At 39.7% G+C, this 20,947-nt stretch overlaps 1 protein-coding gene across 2 annotated transcripts; it reads left to right on the top strand.

The window, feature by feature from the left end:
* The first annotated feature begins 207 nt into the window (after positions 1-207).
* Positions 208-20,055, top strand: arhgap18 (Rho GTPase activating protein 18). 2 transcript variants are annotated; one of them, XM_005449688.4, is made up of 18 exons: positions 208-675; positions 9,906-10,176; positions 10,646-10,772; positions 11,394-11,476; positions 11,708-11,857; positions 13,944-14,001; positions 14,500-14,618; positions 15,240-15,311; positions 15,417-15,510; positions 15,715-15,806; positions 15,968-16,045; positions 16,602-16,761; positions 16,855-16,937; positions 17,036-17,242; positions 17,379-17,510; positions 18,292-18,413; positions 18,506-18,561; positions 18,728-20,055. In XM_005449688.4, the coding sequence occupies exons 1-18, from the start codon at positions 542-544 to the stop codon at positions 18,817-18,819; spliced, it is 2,130 nt and encodes a 709-aa protein (XP_005449745.1). In that variant the 5' UTR covers positions 208-541; the 3' UTR covers positions 18,820-20,055. The 2 variants fall into 2 exon arrangements, with proteins under 2 accessions (XP_005449745.1, XP_005449744.1); XM_005449687.4 differs by having other exon boundaries at positions 13,941-14,001.
* The last annotated feature ends 892 nt before the right edge of the window (positions 20,056-20,947 follow it).

Here is a 20,947-nt window from a genome sequence, read left to right as displayed (position 1 = left end):
GAAACATGGTTTTAATTGTCCTGCTTTACAACTTTTTAAAAATGGTCCCACAAGCTGTTATTACACATACATATGTGTGTGTGTGTGTGTGTGTGTGTGTGTATGATAGATGATAATTCAAATCTAAGGAGAAAAATGTGTTTACTGGGAAGATGTATGGAGGCGCCTCGAAAAACACCCGTGAGCTTACTTGTACAGGAAGCTGTCAGTACCCTGTTGGAGCAGCTGGGTGCGCTGTCACATCTGAAACTTTGCCCTGCGGGGTTTGGGCCAATTCCGGAGCTGGTCTGTAAGTGTAATCCAGCCCCTGTCCTGCGCTGCCTCTCAGAAAACACACAAGTTTTAGAGAAAGACGATAACACGGAGCCGAGAGGACGAGGAGGAGGAGAAGCAGGAGGAGGAGAGTAAAGCGTGAGAATGAGTCGGCAACATATCCGCACACAGATGGAAGGAATACACGGATAAAGTGATTACCTATCGATTAGCGATCGGATGTCATAGCCGTGTGTAAAATAGAAGAAAGAAGAAAAGCGGGAGAAACATGAGCCGGCAGCCGATGGAGTCACAGGGAGTGGTTTTAACGGGTTACCACAGCAACGCGGAACTGTTGCAGCAAACTGGACCGTGTGAGTCCAGCTGTCCGCCGGTCCCGGACGCCGAGCACACCGTATACAGGTGGGAGTGTGTGCAGCTGTAATGCCTTCCTTATACACCATTAAAAGAAGTGTGTGTGTGTGTGTGAGAGAGAGAGAGAGCAAAGGTCACGGTGATAATGCTATTTTTACTCATTTTCTTTTTTGAACTCCAGTTGTGGACGGAGTGTTAACTGCGTTAACTTGAACCCAGCAGCGGCTTGGTGTACTGCGCTGCAGGCAGTTCACATTTTTTATTGTTCCCACTGGCCTAACTCCGCCCTTGGCCTTTGGTTATGCTTTTTCCTAATCAGCAGATAACAAGTTTCACCTTGGTTTTCTTCCACTGGCCAAGATTTCACACCTTATCCACAGCTCTTCCTTAGCACTGTAGCTTTACGAAAAGTCTTCCCCTACGAAGATCTAGTTTTATAAGCAGTGACCAGACTGAAATGCAGAAGTATTAAATTAGCTCGTACTTTATATATCCCATTTCCCCTAGTCAGTGTGCTTGGTGACACACTTCTGGGCTGTGGTAAATCCTGTTCACTAGTTTCCATCAGCTTAAACAGAAAAATTCACGTTATATTACACAGATTGTTATTATTTCTATTATTATTCTATTAATAACAGCTGTAAGGATGTCTTAAAACAAATAATCTATATGAGACAGTCAGCTTTCTGTGATTTAAAACAGAAACAGAAAATCCCTGACACTTAAAATACAGAAGCTGAGTTATTCTATACTTGGCCTGAGTTGCTGCACTTTAAAGCTTTTGGTTTTTAGTTTAAAACCTCCATGATTATTTGTTGATAAAGTGTCTGAAGACATTATTTAACTGTAACAGAGTATACAGAAACTACATTTAACTGCTTTCTTATTCACATGGGAGCATGTTTGACTTGGCAGATTTTTCTTTTTTTTTTATATATGCCGGATGCCCTTCCTGAGGCAACCCCAAAAGAAACACGTGTCCTCTCAGGATCAAACCAATGACCTCTCTCTTGTTAGGCAAAAAAACACCATGGAGCCATGCAACAGTGGGAATATAAGGCCAGAATGATAATTGTCTGTGATGTCATGTGGTTAGTAAAATGTATGACTGATAAATTACATGCTTGGCTGCCACAAACCTCCAGGGCAGAGTCACTGTTTCCTACACAGATTTTTCAAATCTAGAACTCGATGTGATCAGTCTCCACCTGAAACACAAAATCTGATTTGGTGTTTTGATGTTCTCTTCATGCAGCAGAATTTAGTCACACCTTGTCTGGATTTCATAGCTTAAGTTTCTGGCTTATTGTTTTATTTAATGGTTTGACAACCTTCTTCTCCTGTTGTACAATGAGGAAGACACTCAGTAATTCAAGAGGTGCTGTCGCTGGGGTAGCGATGAATGAGAACTAAGGTGTTACGGAAAAAACTGTATAGCTACTCTTTTATTTATAACGGATTTGCTGATTCATACAGGCCGAGCTGGATGTGAAGTCTGCTCATTTACATCAGCAAACACCTGCCGTCACCAACTGTGGGCTGGTAAAAGTAAACAGCCCCAGCTGGGATTCAAACACGCACACCTGTGCGTAGGTGTGTATCTGTGTGCGTGTTCCAGATGGCTTGGCCAGGTAGCTAGAAGAAAAAAGAAAAACAGCATCACATTACAGGCTGCCTTTGTCTCACCTCCCAAGCAGAGTATGTGTATCCTGTCTAGGTTGACGTGCGGAGGCTTAGTTTTGTAGTCATTGTTTCCCCTCATCAGGAAATGCCAGAGAGACATAATGTGTCAAGTCTTGCATTTGATGTCTTTATTTGTTACATTCAGGCCCTCTAAGCAAGGAAACTTTACGCTATTATATCACATTTTCCATTGCCATATATAAACTATTGATTGTATATAAAAGAGGTTTGTAACCAAAGTGATGTCATTATTATTTTTGAACTACTCTTGAAGCAATGGCCTTAGCATAGTGGCTAATGCATCATTCTTTTTTCTTTTTTCTTTTTTTCTTTTTATAAACCATACATGACTGAGAGACTGGATGTTAATTTAGCAGCTAATGCTAGCTAACATGATTAGCTAGGCACATTTATAGATGTACCTAGCAATTAGTGCCCAGACAATGAGCACAGTCTTTTTGGACAGGACAGACCCTTCGATCAACAGCACCAGTTCCAGATTCAGTGACTTAAAAAGCTTCAATCCCTTGTACAGTTCTCAGAATCTCAGGAATTATGGGGGTCTGTAGGGACTGACTCACTCTTGGAGCCTGGTAGCATATTGAGAAACTGGAATTTTTGGCACTTCACCTTTTGGCTTCGTTTGACTTGGTATAAAATACTACTTCCCAAAGTGTCTCTGTCAGGTGGTTTGCTTTAAAAAAAAAAAAAAGTAGTTTAGCGTGACAAAACAGACAGTTTAGCTCTACAACAGAGCACTACAACAGGAAGTGAAATAAATGAGAGGTTACAAGACATCGGGCCAAAATGAATTACAACAACACAGAGGGTGCAAACACACAGCTGTGTTCTGTATAACACATATCGGTCAGATCAAATCTGGCGCCTGTAAGGATAAACAACATTACAAATAGAAGAGCTGAGGATTAAGGAGATGCAGCTAAAACTGAATCCTACAGAAAAACACATGGCAAAGGAGTTAGTAATCAGGAATACTATAACAGACATGGATAGGTCATATATTGTCGATTCATTAGAACTATAAGAAGATGATTTGTTCAACCAGTGGGTCATTGCTGACACCAGCTACTGTGTAAGACGGGAAACAGAGTAGGCTCTGTCTTCAGAAAGAGCAGCTGGCATCTGTTGGTCTAAATGGGAATACCACACCCACGCGCACACACAGAGAGACAGACACACAAACACTTGTCATCCTCTTCCCTTTTCCTCAGCTGCCCATTGTTCACTTTGTGTTTTGAAGCCTTAAAAATAAGTTTGATTGTCTTCCCCTTCCAAAGTCAGTTTTGAAACAAGCACTCCTTTAAAATCTTATTTCGTACATTATGGAAAATATATATTTTTAAGTTGTTTATAAAGGGATATCTTCACATTCAAAGCAAAAGCAACATATAGGTGTTTTTTTATCCTATTAAACAAATAAAATTGAAGTATGATTTAATATTTTACAAGCAAGCCAGAGGTTTTAATTTTCGATAAATGTAGCTTCTCTTTACAGCATGTACAGACATGAGCATGTTGTCTTTTTGATCTCACTCTCAGCAAGAAAGTGAATAAACATTTCCCAATATGTCAAAAGTCAATCCCAATAGCTGGAGGAATGCAGCTGTGTGAAAACATGCCCTGTATCTGACACCAAACATGGGTAAAAATAAAGTGCAAGAGAAAAATGGCTGCTCAAGTCAAAGTACAGCACATACAAGTACATGCTACAGTATTGTTCGGTCAGTGATTTTTGTCCACTTTTAAGTGGTCGCCTGGCAACGTGATTGCATATATATCATAATATTAAAGTTTTTTTTTAGATATAAATTAGATTTTATCATCAAATAATGTAATACAATGCTTTTTAAGGTGTTAGAGACGCTTACATGGTAAAAAAATAAATAAAAAAGGGTCATTTTAGCCTATTGATATGTTGTTGCTATGCAGTGTGGTGATGTCATAATATATGCGATAGATAAGAACCTTCAAGGACCTAAGATGTACCCATGTGCCAAGTTTGGTCACTGAACTCGTGATCGTATAGGAAGGAGTTGGTGGGCAAACACGTAGAGATTTGGTGTTTTATAGTAAGAGTAGAAGATTGTTTTAAAAATGCTTTAAAATATTAGCTTCATCTTAATGCTGCAGGCCGAGGCTGTAACTTACTCCATATTTAATATGATCGTATGTCTTTAACATAATAATAGCTGTTACTTCTTGAATAAATCAGATGGAATTGCAATAAATTGTTAGAAATTGCAAATATAACATGTGCTTTGATTCATTTAAAGCTACATTTACTCCACCAAATCACATTTTGTGCCACTGGAGTGATTCATAAAGACATGCTGGTCATGTGGGAAATTCGCTTCCTCAGATCTTGACTCATGTTCACCTCATGTGTGCTGAACTGGCTCTTTGTGTGTGCCACTGTTTTCTTTCATTGCTGTTTGCAGCTCGCAGCATGGGATTGATTTTTATAGGCTGTTTTAAGTCCACGCGCACACACACGGCCTCGCGCAATCTGTCTTTGTCGGCAGCTCTAAGCAGCTGATAAAAGGCGTGTGGAAAAAGGTACAGAGAACAATCATACACACCACTGCAGCACTCTATATACTTCAAAGATAATATGTATATGTACTGTACGTGTGCCAAAGTGAGAATGTGTTTGTTTTGCTCGCAAGGGCAGCCTGCTGAGCCTCTCGGACTGTGTGTTTGTGTGTGTGTGCATAAGCAAGCAAAGTGATGTTGTATGCAAAGCCTTAAACAAATTTGTTTGCATTAATTTGGTGTGTGCTTTGCGACCTTGACTTTAACACTGTAGGAAGACACAACCAGGAGGCAGACCTGAACTTTGGGTTTAACCTGATTGTTACATAGTGATCAACAAGCTTAGGTTAATTTTTAACAAGGTCGTAAATACATTTCCATGAATGACATGATTGTATTGAAATGGAAAATGTGGCAGGAGTGTCTTTCCCAATTAGATCGTTGACGATCTGAAGTTCATTTTTGTCAGATTCTGAGTTTGAGTGTCAGATACAGTTATTAAAATGCAGGCAAATGCCTAAATGATAACCAGCTTGGCAAGATCCTCACAGTGTCACTTTAACCTTGCCAGTGTTCAGCAGACATGACGTTTGCCACATTTCCACAGGAACTGAGAAATCTACCACAGTAACGCTAACTTCTCAATTATCAAAAGTATTTCAAACAAACACAAAAGTGCTTAAAACAAAACTGGTAGCTCCAGAGGAACCAGTTCATTCTGAAACCCTATGAAACTGGGAAGTCACAGAGTTTAATAAATGCAAAGTACAGCTGGGTTTGATGGAAAATTGACCGGGGATCATAAAACCCCTGTAAACAGGTTAGGAATGTGTTGAGTCTGTAGGTAATGAGACTTTTGGTACAGTTACGTAACTCTCTGGTTTCTGTTTGTCGTCCGCCTTTAATAACAATGCTATCAAACAATCACGTTTAAGACACTGACCCCTGGACAGAAATGAAAATGTTGGCCTGGATATCCACTGACTACACTGGAAGTCAGTTTCCCACAGGTCTCCAGAATTTTAAATCTTACTACATATAACTCATTCAGTACTTGTTTCTACTTTTTAGTCTTTACAAAAGCAGTCAGCAAACCAACTAGTGGATATTATTTTCACTGCTAAAATTAGCTAATCGCTAGACACTTTGACGCATAATCATACATTTGGCTTAAACATGTTTTCCATTGTAAATCTAATGTACTGTAAAGAAAAAACAAATGCTGCTTTACGCTTTTTATGAATTTGAACACCAATAAAGTAATGTTCATGTTTTGGTGTGTGTGTTTGTTTGCTCGTCTCTGATTTATGAGTTAGTCAAACTGTTCATGCTGAAGCTCTGAATCAACATATGTAAACGATTAACTCATGTGGTGAGCTCATAGCTCTGCCTGCTTTTAGGGTAATCGCATCTTCTGAGGTACATCAGAAAACGCTGATGTCTTTCCTCACAAATTAAAGCATCACATTTCCTGGACTTTTAAAGGCAACATGGACATGAACTGGGAGATAATAATTATTATTATTATTATTATTTTACTTTTAATTAAAACCTCAGATGAAGTATAAAGAGAAATCGGTGGTATCGCACAGAACTTCCAGCTAAATCCTTGTGTTTTTATGGCTCTGTTGTACTCAGTGTTGCAGGAAGTCTGCTGTGGTATGTGGCCTTAGCTCAGCACGAACCCTCAGGGTAATACTGGGGTGATAATTCCAAATTAATTAATAAAGAGCATCAGCTCAGTGCTGCTCTGTCTAAAATCCCATTTAGTCCCTGAGAGTAACTGATTTTCACTTCCTCCATTTCATTGGAGATTTGTAGAAAATGGTCATCTTCAGTTAAAAGTCATCAAGTGTGAATATGTGCAGAGTTCATGTACGTGTGTTGGTACATTTGCACGTGTTTGCATTTTTTTGTGTGTTCTGTTTATCTTCATTACCTGAAAGTAAATCATTTGTTTGCACAAAGGGCAACTTTACTTTACACGATTTTCTTCTCCCTCCTTTTCTTTGTTGGCTTTAGTGAAGTGAAGTGAAGTTATTTTGATTTTATATCATTCTAATATAAAATAAACTTAAATATTAGTTATATAGGACTTTTTTTGTTTTGGTATTTTTGCTGTGTAATACTGTATTGAAATTGACCTAATGGCTCCCATTTATTAGTGGCTTAATGCTTTATAAACATATTGTATATACCGACTAAACATGTAATCTCTTACAAACCCCTAATAAGTCATTGTTTTGTTATTTGAGAGCTTTATAATGATTCTCAAGCATATATTTTAAACATTAAGTCTATATTAGTGCATTATCCACGTGACAGCACCCTTTAATAGAAACGGGAATATTGTGTTTGCACACTTGTAGTGTGGTTCCTGATTGGGGCCTGTTCCAATCAGTTTGATTGTCGTGGCGTCCGATGTTTTAAACAGCCCTGCTGATGGGTGTACAGCTCTATATTTTTGGGTAAATGAGATGACACTGATAATTTGCAAAAAGATGGATGAATGACAAGCTTGTTGAAAGCAGCACTTCAGCTTGATTGATGTGTGACACCGAAACCACAGACCCTTAAGGAGCTTCACTTGCACTACAAGTGTAGTGGCTCGCTCAATATAACTCTTGTTGCTTAAAGGAAAGAGAGACAAATGTTGTCATGCTTAATCAATCTTATAATTGAAGAAAGCTTTGCTGCTGTTGTTGGCACAGTTTAGAACCCATGCAGATGCTGTGGGACATTTCAATAAGCTGATGTAATAGCTTTTTAACCCTTTTTCCCCTTATTCTTCTCCCGGATGTTGTAATTACACAATATATAGTAACAGAGGTGCTACTAATTGTAGTACGGCAGGTGTGAAAACATTGTGTCTTTATTAGTGGGCGCAAGCAGAATAAATAATTTAGAAATGTTGCATTCAACATTAAAAATCAGCAAGGAAAAGCATAAAAATGAATAGTTTCTATATTGTTAATGTTCAGTTTTAGTGTGTGCTTTCAAATCCAGCAGAAAAATGCACGCGTTACAAGAGGCCTTTTGTCAGTGTGGTGGGAGCTGAAACAGAGACTCTACTCCAAGGGGGAAAAAAGTGATTGGCACTCGCTGGGTTTGGGTTTGATTCTAACTTTTACTGGAGGGACAGCTGTGCCTGTGATATCTGTGTGTACCAGGAAACAAAATGAATAAACAGTAGCTCATCTTTATAACTCATCTTTCTTGTTCAGATGAACTAATTGTATTAACTTAGTACACTGACCTGCACTAGGCCTGTATTATCGTCAGTATAAACTCATATTTTTCATGACATTTATTGGTCGCAAGTGTATTTTAGTTGCTAATGTTGTGGTCAAATTTAAAGAAGTTCATAGTAAACAGTCCTGGAACATCTTAAATCGGTTGCACTCACTGTAGTGAATTAGAAAATTGTTAACTGGCCAGCTAGCCAGTATTACAGTTATATTCAGGGGTGCACATAAGTGGTCCGCAGGTGCGCATTTGCTGTCAAAATAAAAGACGAGCACCAGATAAGAAGTTGCAACGCGCGTTTGCGTACATATAAAAGGCACTGTTTTCGTTCGCTAGAGTGGGATTTTCACGGCATATTCTGCACCACATCTCTGTGCGTTCATCATTTCTTTGAAGCCAGCTCACCTCCTGCAACCACTTTTCCGAGAATACGCGCTTCTTTTGCGGTTCAGACTCCTTCTGACATTTCTTTGGAGGTGGAGGAACACCAAAGTAATTGCTTAAAGGAGCTTGCTTCTTTGACATCTTTAAGAGTTCTAAACAAATGTCTGTCCTCCTCCAAAAAATCTTATGTACGCAAACGCGCATTGCAACTTCTTATCTGGTGCTCGTCTTTTATTTTGACAGCGAATGCGCACCTGCGGACCACTTATGTGCACCCCTGGTTATATTATTTTTCCCCATTTTGATGCCAGTCTACCTCTGATCTGTCTACACTGATCTATTGTGATGTCATCAGATTATTTGCAACATTTATAAAGCACCAGTCCCCGCAAGGTGCTTTATATCATAAGGTAAAGACCCCACAAAACTAGAGGGAAAACTGTCACAATCAGACAACCCTCTAAAACCGAGCACTTGGTGACAATGGGAAGGAAAATCTCCTTTTTTAAGAGGAAGAGACCTCAAGCAGAACCAGGATAAGAGAGAGGCTTGAGGGGTTTGGAGAAACAGAGAGCGCACATAGACGAGGACTAAACATATATTATTGGAGCAGGAAGATGTAATGACACGCAGTATTGATATTGAAATACTGTATGTGGAAGGTGAAAAGATATGTTCAGATAAATTTTATATCTAGAGTAATGTACTTGATATATCAGTAGGATATTTCTAGCAAGTATTATCCATTTACACCATCTCAACTAACCAAGGCTAAGCCACACTAATTTGCCTTATGACAAACTTTGTTTGCAGTGTTTGTATAGCAAAGGAAAGTCCAAGGTCTGCGAGATGTGCTATTTTTATTCCAAGCAAATGCTGGCATCATTAGCTGACTGATTAGGAAACGACCTTGCTACTAGATCAACTTAAGTTGGAGCCTTTGACCAGTGTGTCCAAAGTTACCGTATCGCCCTCTTTTTATGTCATTAAAGGTACAGGAAATATCAGCGCATACACACCTGTGTACTTACAGAGCATGTTTCCAACAGGTGCTGGTAGAAGGCATCTGTCACTAGTAAGTCCAAAGTACACAGCTACAAGACAAACCTAGTTGCCCCTTCTTACATCATGACCACTATGATAGCAAGATGACACATTTTGCTGGCTTGCCTTATTATTTGTTTAGTTTATTTGGATCCTCTTTTGCTACTCTGCATCACAGACACTGATATTTCAATGGTACACAAAAAATAAAAATCTTAACAAATCAGCATTTCAAAATAAGCAAAACAATGCCTTACGCAGCTATATCCAGCTAAGTGTGTGAACTCCAATGACTCAATTTATAACTTCTGTCCATTATGTACCTGTTTCACGTACCTCTCCCTGCTCTTGTCTGTATGTGTCTCTAGCCGCAAAACAGGCCAGTACACCCTGCAACACAGCCAGAATGGACAACAAGGAGACAGATATGGCACTTCTGCTTCTTCTACCACCGGCAGCACAGAAACCAGCAGCACGGAGCCAATGTCACTACCCAGTCAAAATTCTGCAATCCAGCATTCCTCCAGCCCCAAGCTTGGATCCAGCCCCAAGACTGTCTCCAGCCACAGCCACAGCCCCAGGCACAGCCACAATTCCAGGTCCAGACCATCGCCCGCATGTCAGCGCTACAACTCTCAGGTAGCCAGCAGATTTTGTTCACTTTCAGTCTGTTGGGGCAAATACTTCATTTCATTCCAACATTTTTCCGCTGTATAGGATTTTTTTTTAGTATTTTACAGCTCTCTGGTAGGATGTACAGTATTTTGACCCTCTCTTAGTTGCGCTGGGCGTGACACAGTATGCAAGCTCTTGGGTTTGCTTTAATTCTTATACACTTTATGAAAAGTGTGTGTGTGTGTGTGTGTGTGTGTGTGTGTGTGTGTGTGTGTTTGGTATGTGTGTTATGTGAGAGCAGACAGTTGGCGCAGCCAGTTGCTGCCACCATCTAGACTTGTTGAGACCAGTTGAGAGACCTGTCTACTTCATTATCTTTGTGGATCATATCTGGAAGATCGTTGAAATGAATTATTAATCGCTGAAACGGGGCAGAGAATCTGAAACTGCAAGCTTAAAACCTCATTTTTCTGCGCGTCTGCTCATTTTGAAGGACTCTTTGGACGAGCTGCAGATGGACGACTACTGGAAGGAGGTGGAGAATATTTCATCCTCGGGCAGCGCAGGAGAGAGGGGAGAGGGAGAAGTTCAAGAGGAGGAACCGCAGAAAATTCCTGAAGGTGAGATACGCCTTAAAGGATAAAGGCGAAATTTAGATCGTAGACTTATTTGGACATATGTGTTGTTCCAGACGCAAACAAATTCTAATGTAAAAGTTCTGTTTCTACACTGGAAGAGGAATTCCTCACTGAAAGCTCAGTCTTTTCATTCATCTCTTTATGTAACACTTCGTAGGTCTCCCTCAGACCCTGATGTTTATACTCATTTTCTGCTCGTTTGCCGTCATTCGCATCTCTGTTTAAACAGTTTGGAGACACATTAAGTGTCTCGTTTTGAAGTAGTTTCATGTGGGACGTAAGTACCAGCTGTTTATCACACACCGCTGCTGGGCCAGCTCAGACTTGTGGATACTGGCTCTGTGTTGCCTTGCACAGTAGGAATGCACTTCCTATGCATTTCTTCAGTCATATTTAGCCTTTAGTGTGTGAAGACTATTGTTTTCTAGCGTAAACACGCTCTTCCTGTTAGAATATGTAAGCCATTTGTGTATGTGGTCACTCCTTTCCCTTTCCTGCACCTGTAGACTTGTTTAAGTAACGCCGCACCATCTCAGCAACCAAGTAGGGAACTGCCCATCATCTTCCCTTCTCAGTATTGCCCATTCTGTTTGTCTCTTTCAGAGGGTGAGCAGGAGGAGGCGTGGCTTGCAGAAGCAGGTCTAGCACAGCTTGTCGATCATTCAATCACAGCGGATCAGGATCAGGTGACAATTATATATCTTTTATTGAATTAATAAGAAGCTAGTCCAGGTACAGTTAATCAGTTCCATATTTTCAGTCAGATCTTGAATAAACATTGACTCTTTGTCACATTTGAAGCTTTCTTATACAAATAAACGTACGTGAGAAAAAAGATGGACTAATGTAAAACATTATTGTGTGAAAACAACAAATAGATTTAAGTTTGTGTTTGATCTTAATGTATTTATTGACAGGAAGAAGACAGTGCAGTTTTCCTTTCCACGCTCACCAGGACTCAGGCGGCGGCCGTAGAACGTCGCGTGGCATCAGTGCAGCAGACCTTAAGGCGACGTAACCGGCAACAACTTCCTAATGTTCGAGATATATTCCGACCCCCTGATAAGGTTAGCAGATAAATACTTGACATAAACTGCCAGCTCACCAGCCACATTGTAAGGTACACCTTTTTAACTGCTCATTAACACAGATATCTAATCAGCCAATCACATGGCAGGGACTCCATGCATTTAGATATGTAAACATGCTTAAGACAACCTGCTGAAGTTCAAACTGAGCATGTTACAGTCGGTCAAACCCCAGTGAGACGCTCGTGCTTTCTTGCTGTGAGTAGCCATTCTAATGCCTGATCACAAAATTAGAGCAATGGTTGATTTAGCTTAGCCTGGCAAAAGACAGTAAAGTTCTTGTTAGCTTGTAAAGAGCAGCAGTAAGTATACTATATATGATTCTTTCTTATTGGATAATTTTGTTAGCATTTTTATTATTTATTGGTCAAAGACAGTAGAGAATAGAGAGGAAAGCAGGGGGAGGGTTACCAAGGGGAAATGACACACAGGTTTTTGTCCAGGCCAGAAACAAACCCTGCTCCTGGAGCCCTTTGTAATGCTCAACACAGTGAGCTGTAGTGGCAATATAAAGAGCATCTTAAGAGGAAACATCACAAGCTGGTGTGGCATGTGCACAGCCCAAGACCAGGAAGCTCTGAAGTGAGTAATTGAAACTCCCCAGATCATCACTGGCACCTGAGCATATGGATGAGATGAGGTGTCTGCATAGAGCCCAAAACAAAAGACAACTCGCAACCACACCTTGCTGCCATCTGGACAGTGATGATCCAATTTTAGGCTGTACACTTTTTTTTTTTTTTTTAACATATGCATAATAAATATAGTGTGGATAACAAGATGTGGTTTTACAGCGGGGTACTTTCTAGGCTACGACTGTATCTTAATTTAGATACTTCTGCTAGTACGCTCTCCATGTGGCACACTCAGCACACTGCATTCTTACTAGTGTAATTTGTGAGTTTTAACAGGGTAGCGCAGTCTTAAATCAAGCTAAGCAAGTGATGCTAGCTAGCGTTAGCATCACTATCATTGCTGGTAACTTATCTTCACTCCTGCTGGTGGAAAATTGTTCCTAATCTTTCTGCTACACAGCTCAAATGACAACTATTGAGGACATTAAGTGTTCAATGCAACATTCAGCATTTGGATTGCTGTACCATACACCGGGGTCGGCGCCAAAGCAGATAAACTAGATGAACAACCAATTTTGACGGGGTTCAAGCAACTCTTTTTACTGTTCTTTAAAACACAGCAAAAACAAAAAGACAAGAACAGAGTAATGCTGCCAACTTTACAACCTAAACAACAAATTCAAGTATAAAGAACTAATCAGAACCCGGCATGCATAATAACCATAAACGCAAAGTACACTCATAGCAAATTTGTTTTGAAGTTTCAAGTGACGTTATACTTTAGAGTTGTTGATGACCATTTTTGGTTGAAAAGAGACACATACCAGGGTCGCAGACTTTTGACTGACTTGCATAGACCTATGCCTGAGTCACTCCGCTATGCTTGACTATGTAGATCCTCTAAGCATTGTCAGTGCCCTTTGGAAAAATCAAAAGGGAATTGACAATGACATTTATGAGGTTTTCCCTTTTAGTTATAATTAACTCGATGTCCATGAAAATAAACACATTCAGTGTTCTGTTATTTCACGTACCACAAAGGAAGTGGTCACAAATTTGTGTTTCACTTCAGTAGAGGTCTCGCAGTATTCACTTGCTAGTTCCCTAAACAAATCCAAAATTTTATGACATCACTGCAAATTCAGTACAGGTTAAAGAGTTGAGTGGAGTTATCATTGATAAATTAAAAATAAAATAAAATACAGAAATCAAGATTTATAATCAGAAATACATTTAATAAATAATATGTTTAAATTTAAATCTGCTTTTAGTCCAAACTGTTTGAACAGTTTGAGCCTCTCATATTTATTTCATGCACGCTCACACACAGACTTTGTCCACTAATTAACAGAAAAGATAATGTGTAACAGGGCTTTCTATAAATTTGTGACTTGTTAAACTTGTTGACTGCTGTGTTGTTCACTTGTGTGCCTGTGTGTGTGTTTGTGTGTGTGTGTGTGCCTGTGTGTGTGTTGTGCTGTGTGTAGCAGGATGAGGAGCCTCAAAAATCCGAAGAGGGAAGTGAGAATGGACAGAAAGGTTCAACCGGTATGTGCAGCATACTCATGCAGACACGTTCTTACAATATGAGTCAGTGTCATAAATCACATACTGAGACCCCCCCCCCCCCCCCCCCAAAAAGGAAAAAAATCTGCCTAGCAACACACACACACACACATTTGGGAACTAACACGAGTCACTGTGTGATATGAGAACAATCAAGAGGAAGTAACAGAGTACAGTTGTGCCTTTTTTTTCTTTTTTTACAATTCTGCAGGATTTTTTTGTAATGTTCACCATAATATATGTGACTGTATAATGAGCATAAAGTCTGGCAAAGTTCTCCACAACAGAGAAGATAACGCTGCAGAGAATAGGTTTTTTATGAGTGCTGCAGTGACTAATACGCTGCGCTCTTAAACTCCAATAAAACACATCCAGTTGTCTCTTTGTATACAATTGCACTTAGCTATCATAAACACATCTGTACTACCCTACATGTGTGGTCACAAGTTTTATTTCTTCATTGTGTGCGTCTGTAAACAGAAACGGAGACAGAGCTGAATGTTGAAGTGGCATTTTCAGAGCAGGCGCTCAGTTACAGGGACAACCACCAAAGTTTTAAGGTCACCCCGAGCCCTAACTCTGCTGACGACAAACTACCGGTGAGCTGCATTCCTGAGAATTTACACGGACACAAAGGTCATGGGCATAGTCACTTCCTTAACGGTGTTTCTTAATTTTTTTATTGTCTGAACATGTCTGTGCTTGTGCAATAGACAGTGTTGGCGCTTTAGAGCAAAAAGAGGATGCACTGATCATTTACATTGTCAGGCAAGCGTGGCAAAGCAATTCGAATTGCTCTCCTGTTATTTGTTGCAGGTCAGTAATTACCAGAAAGAGCAGAAGATGGATATGGCAGCACAGAAAAAACTATTTGCACAGGGTTGTTTTTTGCTGTGTTGGATTGCAGACCCTTATAATCAGATTTGTTTTTGAGTTACAGTTTGGTTGGAATTTGTTTGTTTGATCTATATACAGTGTTGGAAGTGATAAGCATTTTTGCCCTATATACAGTGTTGTTAATTATCAGAAAGTCTATGGTGTTGGAGCTGAATCTTAGTGACATCTGGTGGCTGAAGCTGGTATAACAGAACCATTCTACTTATCATACAATGTCAGAAAAAGGTTTTTCTGTATCCATCATAGGGCAGTTAATTCACTTTTACACTAAACTGAATGTAAATACAGTCAGAAGTCATTTTAGCTTTATTTCTCCTCCCTAGAACTTTAAGCTGCTCCGAGATAAAACGGGTCAGACGCGAATAGGAGACCTGTCTCCTCTGGATATGAAAAAGGTAAAATGATGTAACACAGTGATCTGTGTATCTGTGCCTCCACATTCACTTACTGTTTAGTATCATCATTGTGTTTATCTGTGTCTGTGTGTAATGTTCTGTCAGGTGCATAGACTGGTGCTTGTGGAGATGACTGCTCTGTTTGACACTTCTGGGATAGACCTCAAGCCAGCCAAGGCCCTGAAAGTGAAGACTAAAGGTTAAACACACACACACACACACCAGATGGCCCCCACAGCCTAAATAGAAATGTCTCATTACACAAATTACACACTCAGATACGACAGATAAATACATTTACACACATACAAACAGGAAGCTAAGGTATATGTGCCTGGCTGGTATCTGTGCTTGTGTGCGGTGCTGTGCTTTTGTTTTACTCACTATTTGTTTGTCTTTGCAGAAAGTGGATTGTTTGGGGTTCCTCTTACCACTTTATTGGATCAGGACCAGAGACGGTTTCCTGGAACCAAAGTGCCATTGATACTGCAGAAGGTGAGCGCACTGACATTCACATATTTTAATCATGGTTTGTTTTTTTGCATGTGTGTATATTCAAGCATATTTCCAAATCTCAAAATTTAAACTCAACTCGTTGCCTTTGTTTGTTTTTGTGGTGTTTTTAAATGACATTGTTTTCTTTCTCTGGTCATAAGATTATCAATCATATCGAGGAGGAAGGATTACACACAGAGGGCCTTCTTCGGATCCCTGGAGTAGCCACTAGAGTCAAGGTTAGTTCAAGTATTTTGTTGAGAACCGCCCCTCCCACAGAGACAATGTAAAATCTCAGGTTCATAAAAACGCCAAGCATAATAAAATCAAGCATCAACTTCCAATGCATATATATTCCCTATACCGTCTCCAACCACATTGTCCTTCATCTTAAGCTGTGTCCACACTGAAAACACTTCACCCATCATTCATCACTTTGAAGCTGACAGCTGAGAACCTGCAGACATTCCAGGCTCTGGTTGCCTAAGAAACCCTGTAATATATTTACTATTAGGTCATACATCAGTTATTGGTTTCCTGCGCTCCACTGGTAGTCGCTTCAGTTACTCACCTGGAAGTTGAGAGAAGTTTACCTTGGGTCACCATCAGTTATTTCACCCATGGTCGCTTGAATTGACCAAATGTCCTTCACTGTCGCTTCCAGTGGGAACGCGGCTTAAAACTGAGCTTTTCCTTCCCATGACATCACCTCTTTCTCTATTTTAAATGTGAAAGTAATAGTGTTGTTGATTGTATTTGAAGTTGATAAAGCCTCTCTGTCTGCCCCAACTCCAGTTGCTGTGCCAGGATCTTGAGTCTTCCTTCTATGATGGGACATTTTCATGGCAACAGTTGAAACAGCACGATGCTGCTAGCCTTTTGAAGCTGTTTATCAGGGAGCTACCCCATCCACTACTGACCGTGGAGTACCTCAATGCATTTATTGCTGTTAACAGTATGTTTCCTGTTTAATACAAGTGCTTCATACACACATAGTGAGACAACAAAGTGTCACACTCATGCTGTGTGTATTTGTGTGCGTTCACAGATCTCCCCACAAAGAAGCAGCAGCTACAGGCTTTAAACCTGCTCATCCTTTTGCTACCTGAAGCCAATCGAGACACTTTGAAGGTAGATTCGGCTTCATAGTCATCACATTTCTGTTCCCTATATTATTCCTTTATGACATGTGACTATTTTTGTAGTGAAATAAAAAATTGTGTTTGCAGGCACTGGTGGAGTTTTTCCAGCGTGTCATTGAAAATCAGGCCAAGAATAAAATGACCTTGAACAATGTCTCTGTCGTCATGGCGCCCAACATCTTCATGTTTAAAGGCTTTCGGTCCAAGGTTACAGAACAACAGGAGTTCTCCATGGCAACCAGCACAGCCAACATTGTCCGTCTGCTGATCAGATATCAAAATCTCCTGTGGACTGTAAGAAAAAAAAAATCTTAGCATTAAAGCTGTGCATGTGTGTCATTTGTGTGTGGTTAAACTTAGTTACTCACTAACCACCATTATTTTTTGGTTTTAATGGAGTATATCTCTGTGATGTGCCTGTCTTATCCAGATCCCCAAGTTCATTATGAATCAGGTCAGGCACCAAAACATGGAAAGTCAGAGGAAGCAAAAAGAGAGAGCTGTACGGAAGCTGCTGAAGAAGATAGCCATTGAAAGACCGTCTGAGAAAACTATCCCTGAGGTAAGAGTTTTAATTTCCTGGCTTCACTGAGATACTTTTTTAAATATCCTATTAGAAATCTATAAATTATAAACATACTGTATTATGTAATACAATGAAATGACAGGACTAGAGTCATTAACCTGGTGGCCGTGTACATCTTGTTTATCAGTAGAGGTGTCAGAGCAGACAAAGGGTTTCTTTGCATAAGGACGATGTATGACAGATTTAGTGTAGTTGAATATAATTTACTTTTAAATCACAAAAAGCACACAAGTCAGTCTGCCTATGATGGCTACAGATTTAACTGTATTTTTAGTCAGTTCGAGAAATGGTGACATCTAGTGTTGCTGTATAAAAGCACAATGAAGATCATGATGACTGAATTTTTAAATCATTTATACAGGAGCCGTTGTGCAGCTCACACAATCCTCCTGATTAGCTGTCGGCCTCTTTTCCTCACGGGTGTCTGACAAGAGTGATTGGTTAATCAGCAATGGAAGGGATTCTAGGCAGTTCTTTCTTTTGTGCAGTCTTGTGTTAAAATGGATCTGTTCCTCTTGACAGATTCTTAGTGGATGAATAACTTTAGTGATGTGAATCTAAACCTTGACTGTAGTTTATTAAACAGAGGAGCCACAATTTTTTTTAAGTCTACATTCTTGAGCTGTCATTAGTCCAGGTTTTAAGTAAGTACCTGGGTTATTTAGAAGAGTGATTTAGATGACCTTATTTTATTAAAGTGTTTACATCTGATGTAATTGACAGTCTGTTTCTCTTCTCTGACTCTGTGTACAAGCAGGAGACCTCCCAGGGGATTATCAGAGTCCACGCACCACAGTTCAGTAAAATTTCTATGGCAGTTCAACTTACCGAAGACTTGCAGGCTTGTGATGTGTTAACACGCTTCCTGAGCCAAGACAGGTAACGTGTATATTAACAACAGTGCAAACAGAGAAGCTCTCACATCCCCGCATGTCCTCTGACTACATCTCTCATCTCTCTCATCCTTCCAGCTCATTGGCAGTAAAAAAAGATGATTTGTGTCTCTATGAGATCGGCGGAAACATCAGTGAGTCATGCTCCCATAAAACTACATGTGTAAACTAAAAACATACACTACAATGCTCATAAACCAGCTTCTATGGCACAAATAGCCATTTTAAGTCGTGACAGTACATGCTGTCCATGTGTTTAATGTTTCTCTCCGTCTGCTCTTCTTCTTGTCGTCTTCGAAGAGGAAAGATGCCTAGATGGGGAAACATATATGAAAGACCTCTACCAGGTGAACCCTACAGCAGAGTGGGTCATCAGAGCTATGCAGCGATGAGTTCATCAGGCCCTGCTTCATGCTGGACCTCTCTAAATTGTCACCATTGTGTCCTGAAAGAAGAGGCGCTGCCTTGTTGTCTGTGGTTCTGGATGCACTTGGAGTTTTCATATGTAGCATACATATAGATACTTTTAATTGATCCTCAAATTTGCCACAAAATGCACATTTTCTAATGGAAGAACTCATCAAAGCATATTTTATGTTATGTGGAAATACGTGTCCTTTTTAGTTTATTGCACAACTTAAATTCCCATACTTTTTTCTCAATGGGGAAAAAAGGAAAATTATTATTATCATTATTATTATTATTATTAACAGGAGATTATAGAGATTAATAGTTTGGTGCAGAAAACTAATATTGATTAAATCATAAATCACTCATGAATAAATACTGGTCCATTTTTGTGGGCTAATTATGATTTTTTTTTTTTTAAATCTGTTTATATGTCTATTAAAAGTCCTAAAAATGATGTGTACAGCCACATTATTAAATAGCATTGAATCTGAGCATTTCACCAGGAAGGATGCTTTGGAGTGAAAGGAGAGCTTTGGGGCTCTGAAGCTGAAAGGTTTTGTAAAGCAGTGGTTTATTTTTTAGCATAGAAGAAAACTGATCAAAAACAATGGATGTGTGAGTGTTTTACCCTACTCTACAATGTGAACAAGCACATGTGTACGTCATACACATGCAGTACTGTGTGTGTCAAGTTCACTTTAAGTATTGTTTTAAAGGGATGGACTGCTGACTGGATGATACATTTGCATGTGCTGGGCTCCAAACGTCTCTGTTCATTTGTTGTTTTATTCATTTTTGGCTCAGTAACATCCACAGTGTGGACATGAGCTGATATATTCTACTTTGGCAAAACATGCATTTAGACAGGAATAGAAAATCCCCATTTTATGTTTTTTTTGGCATCTATTTGTGTTTCTCTCAGTTTTCAACAAAGGTCTTATCAGATTTAGTGCAGTTTCTCACAGTTTCAGCAGCCTGTGGAGGATTGTGTCTGCACAATAGAGCCACTTCTTTTATGTATAGCTAGGGAGTATTCAAAACTAATGACTTTGGGTTTATTTTGAATGATTTAGATTTTTTTTTTCTTTTGGAAGATCTTGTTTTTCTCTGCCTTGTGTCGTTTACTGTGATTTTTTTCAGATTACTGTTTTTGTGTAACTGCCTCTGAAATGACCACTAAAACTGCCTGTAAATAAACATGCAGTTATTAATTACCACATCTGTTGGTGTGAGTGCTTATGTATCTGAATGACTTAAAAGTTCTTATACACTGGAAAAACTGTCGCAGTCCTGTATCTCTCCAGTTTTCAAATGTGAATTTAGTTTCCCACCACTGTTGTACTGACTTACTTAGAGTAACAGTGAGGTTAGAAATAATGAGGTCCAGTAGCTTGGATGTAAAGGGCTTGAGTCAGAGCTCTTGGCAGTTTTTACAGAAAGGGTGAATTAGTGTACAGGTTTTCTGTGAGTCAGATTCAGGGCACCAGATGCAAACTGACCGCACTTTGTGGCAGTGACTTAATATAATATCCATAAGAATTTACACAGTGCTTTTGAATTTTAAACTAATATTCTAAAGCTGCTGACACCTTTATTATGTACCAGCACTACAGATTCCAGGCCTTGTATTCTTCACCTGAGCCTGTAAGCTTCATGAAACCTATTGATCAACCAGAAAATTAAAGGCTACTTTTGACTGCTCCCTTGTCACAAGGGGTCACCACAGCAGGTAGCTCCACATGTTTGATTTGGAAGAGTTTTTACCCCAGATGCCCTGCAAAGGGGATTTGTTTCTCCAGCTGGAATTGAACCAAAAACCTTTTACTTGTAAATGTGCTTGATTCAGTTCAGTGTTATTTATGTAGTGCCAAATCACGAAAACAGTCACCTCATGGCACTTGTAAAGTAAAGATCGTAAAACAATGGAGAGAAAATTTCAGCAATCAGACTCTTCTGTGAGCAAGCACTTTGGTGACTGTGGGAAGGAAAAACTTCCTTTTACAGGGAGAGACCTCCACCAGAACCAGGCTCATTTGCGGCGACCAGTTGGGTGTGAGGGGAGGGAGACGGCACAAAAGATACTGTGGAAGAGAGGCAGAGAATAATTAT

Source organism: Oreochromis niloticus, linkage group LG15 (genome assembly GCF_001858045.2).
Source record: "Oreochromis niloticus isolate F11D_XX linkage group LG15, O_niloticus_UMD_NMBU, whole genome shotgun sequence".
Classification (NCBI taxonomy): Eukaryota; Metazoa; Chordata; class Actinopteri; order Cichliformes; family Cichlidae; genus Oreochromis; species Oreochromis niloticus.
This window is presented reverse-complemented; position numbering and strand designations above follow the sequence as displayed.

Bases quoted from the DNA above. Each gene is read 5' to 3' on its own strand.
- arhgap18 (XM_005449687.4), top strand. From the start codon at position 542: ATGAGCCGGCAGCCGATGGAGTCACAGGGAGTGGTTTTAACGGGTTAC. The intron at 11,858-13,940 runs GTTAGCAGATAA...TGCTGTGTGTAG, and splicing joins TATTCCGACCCCCTGATAAG to CAGGATGAGGAGCCTCAAAA. The intron at 16,938-17,035 runs GTAGATTCGGCT...TTGTGTTTGCAG, and splicing joins CCAATCGAGACACTTTGAAG to GCACTGGTGGAGTTTTTCCA.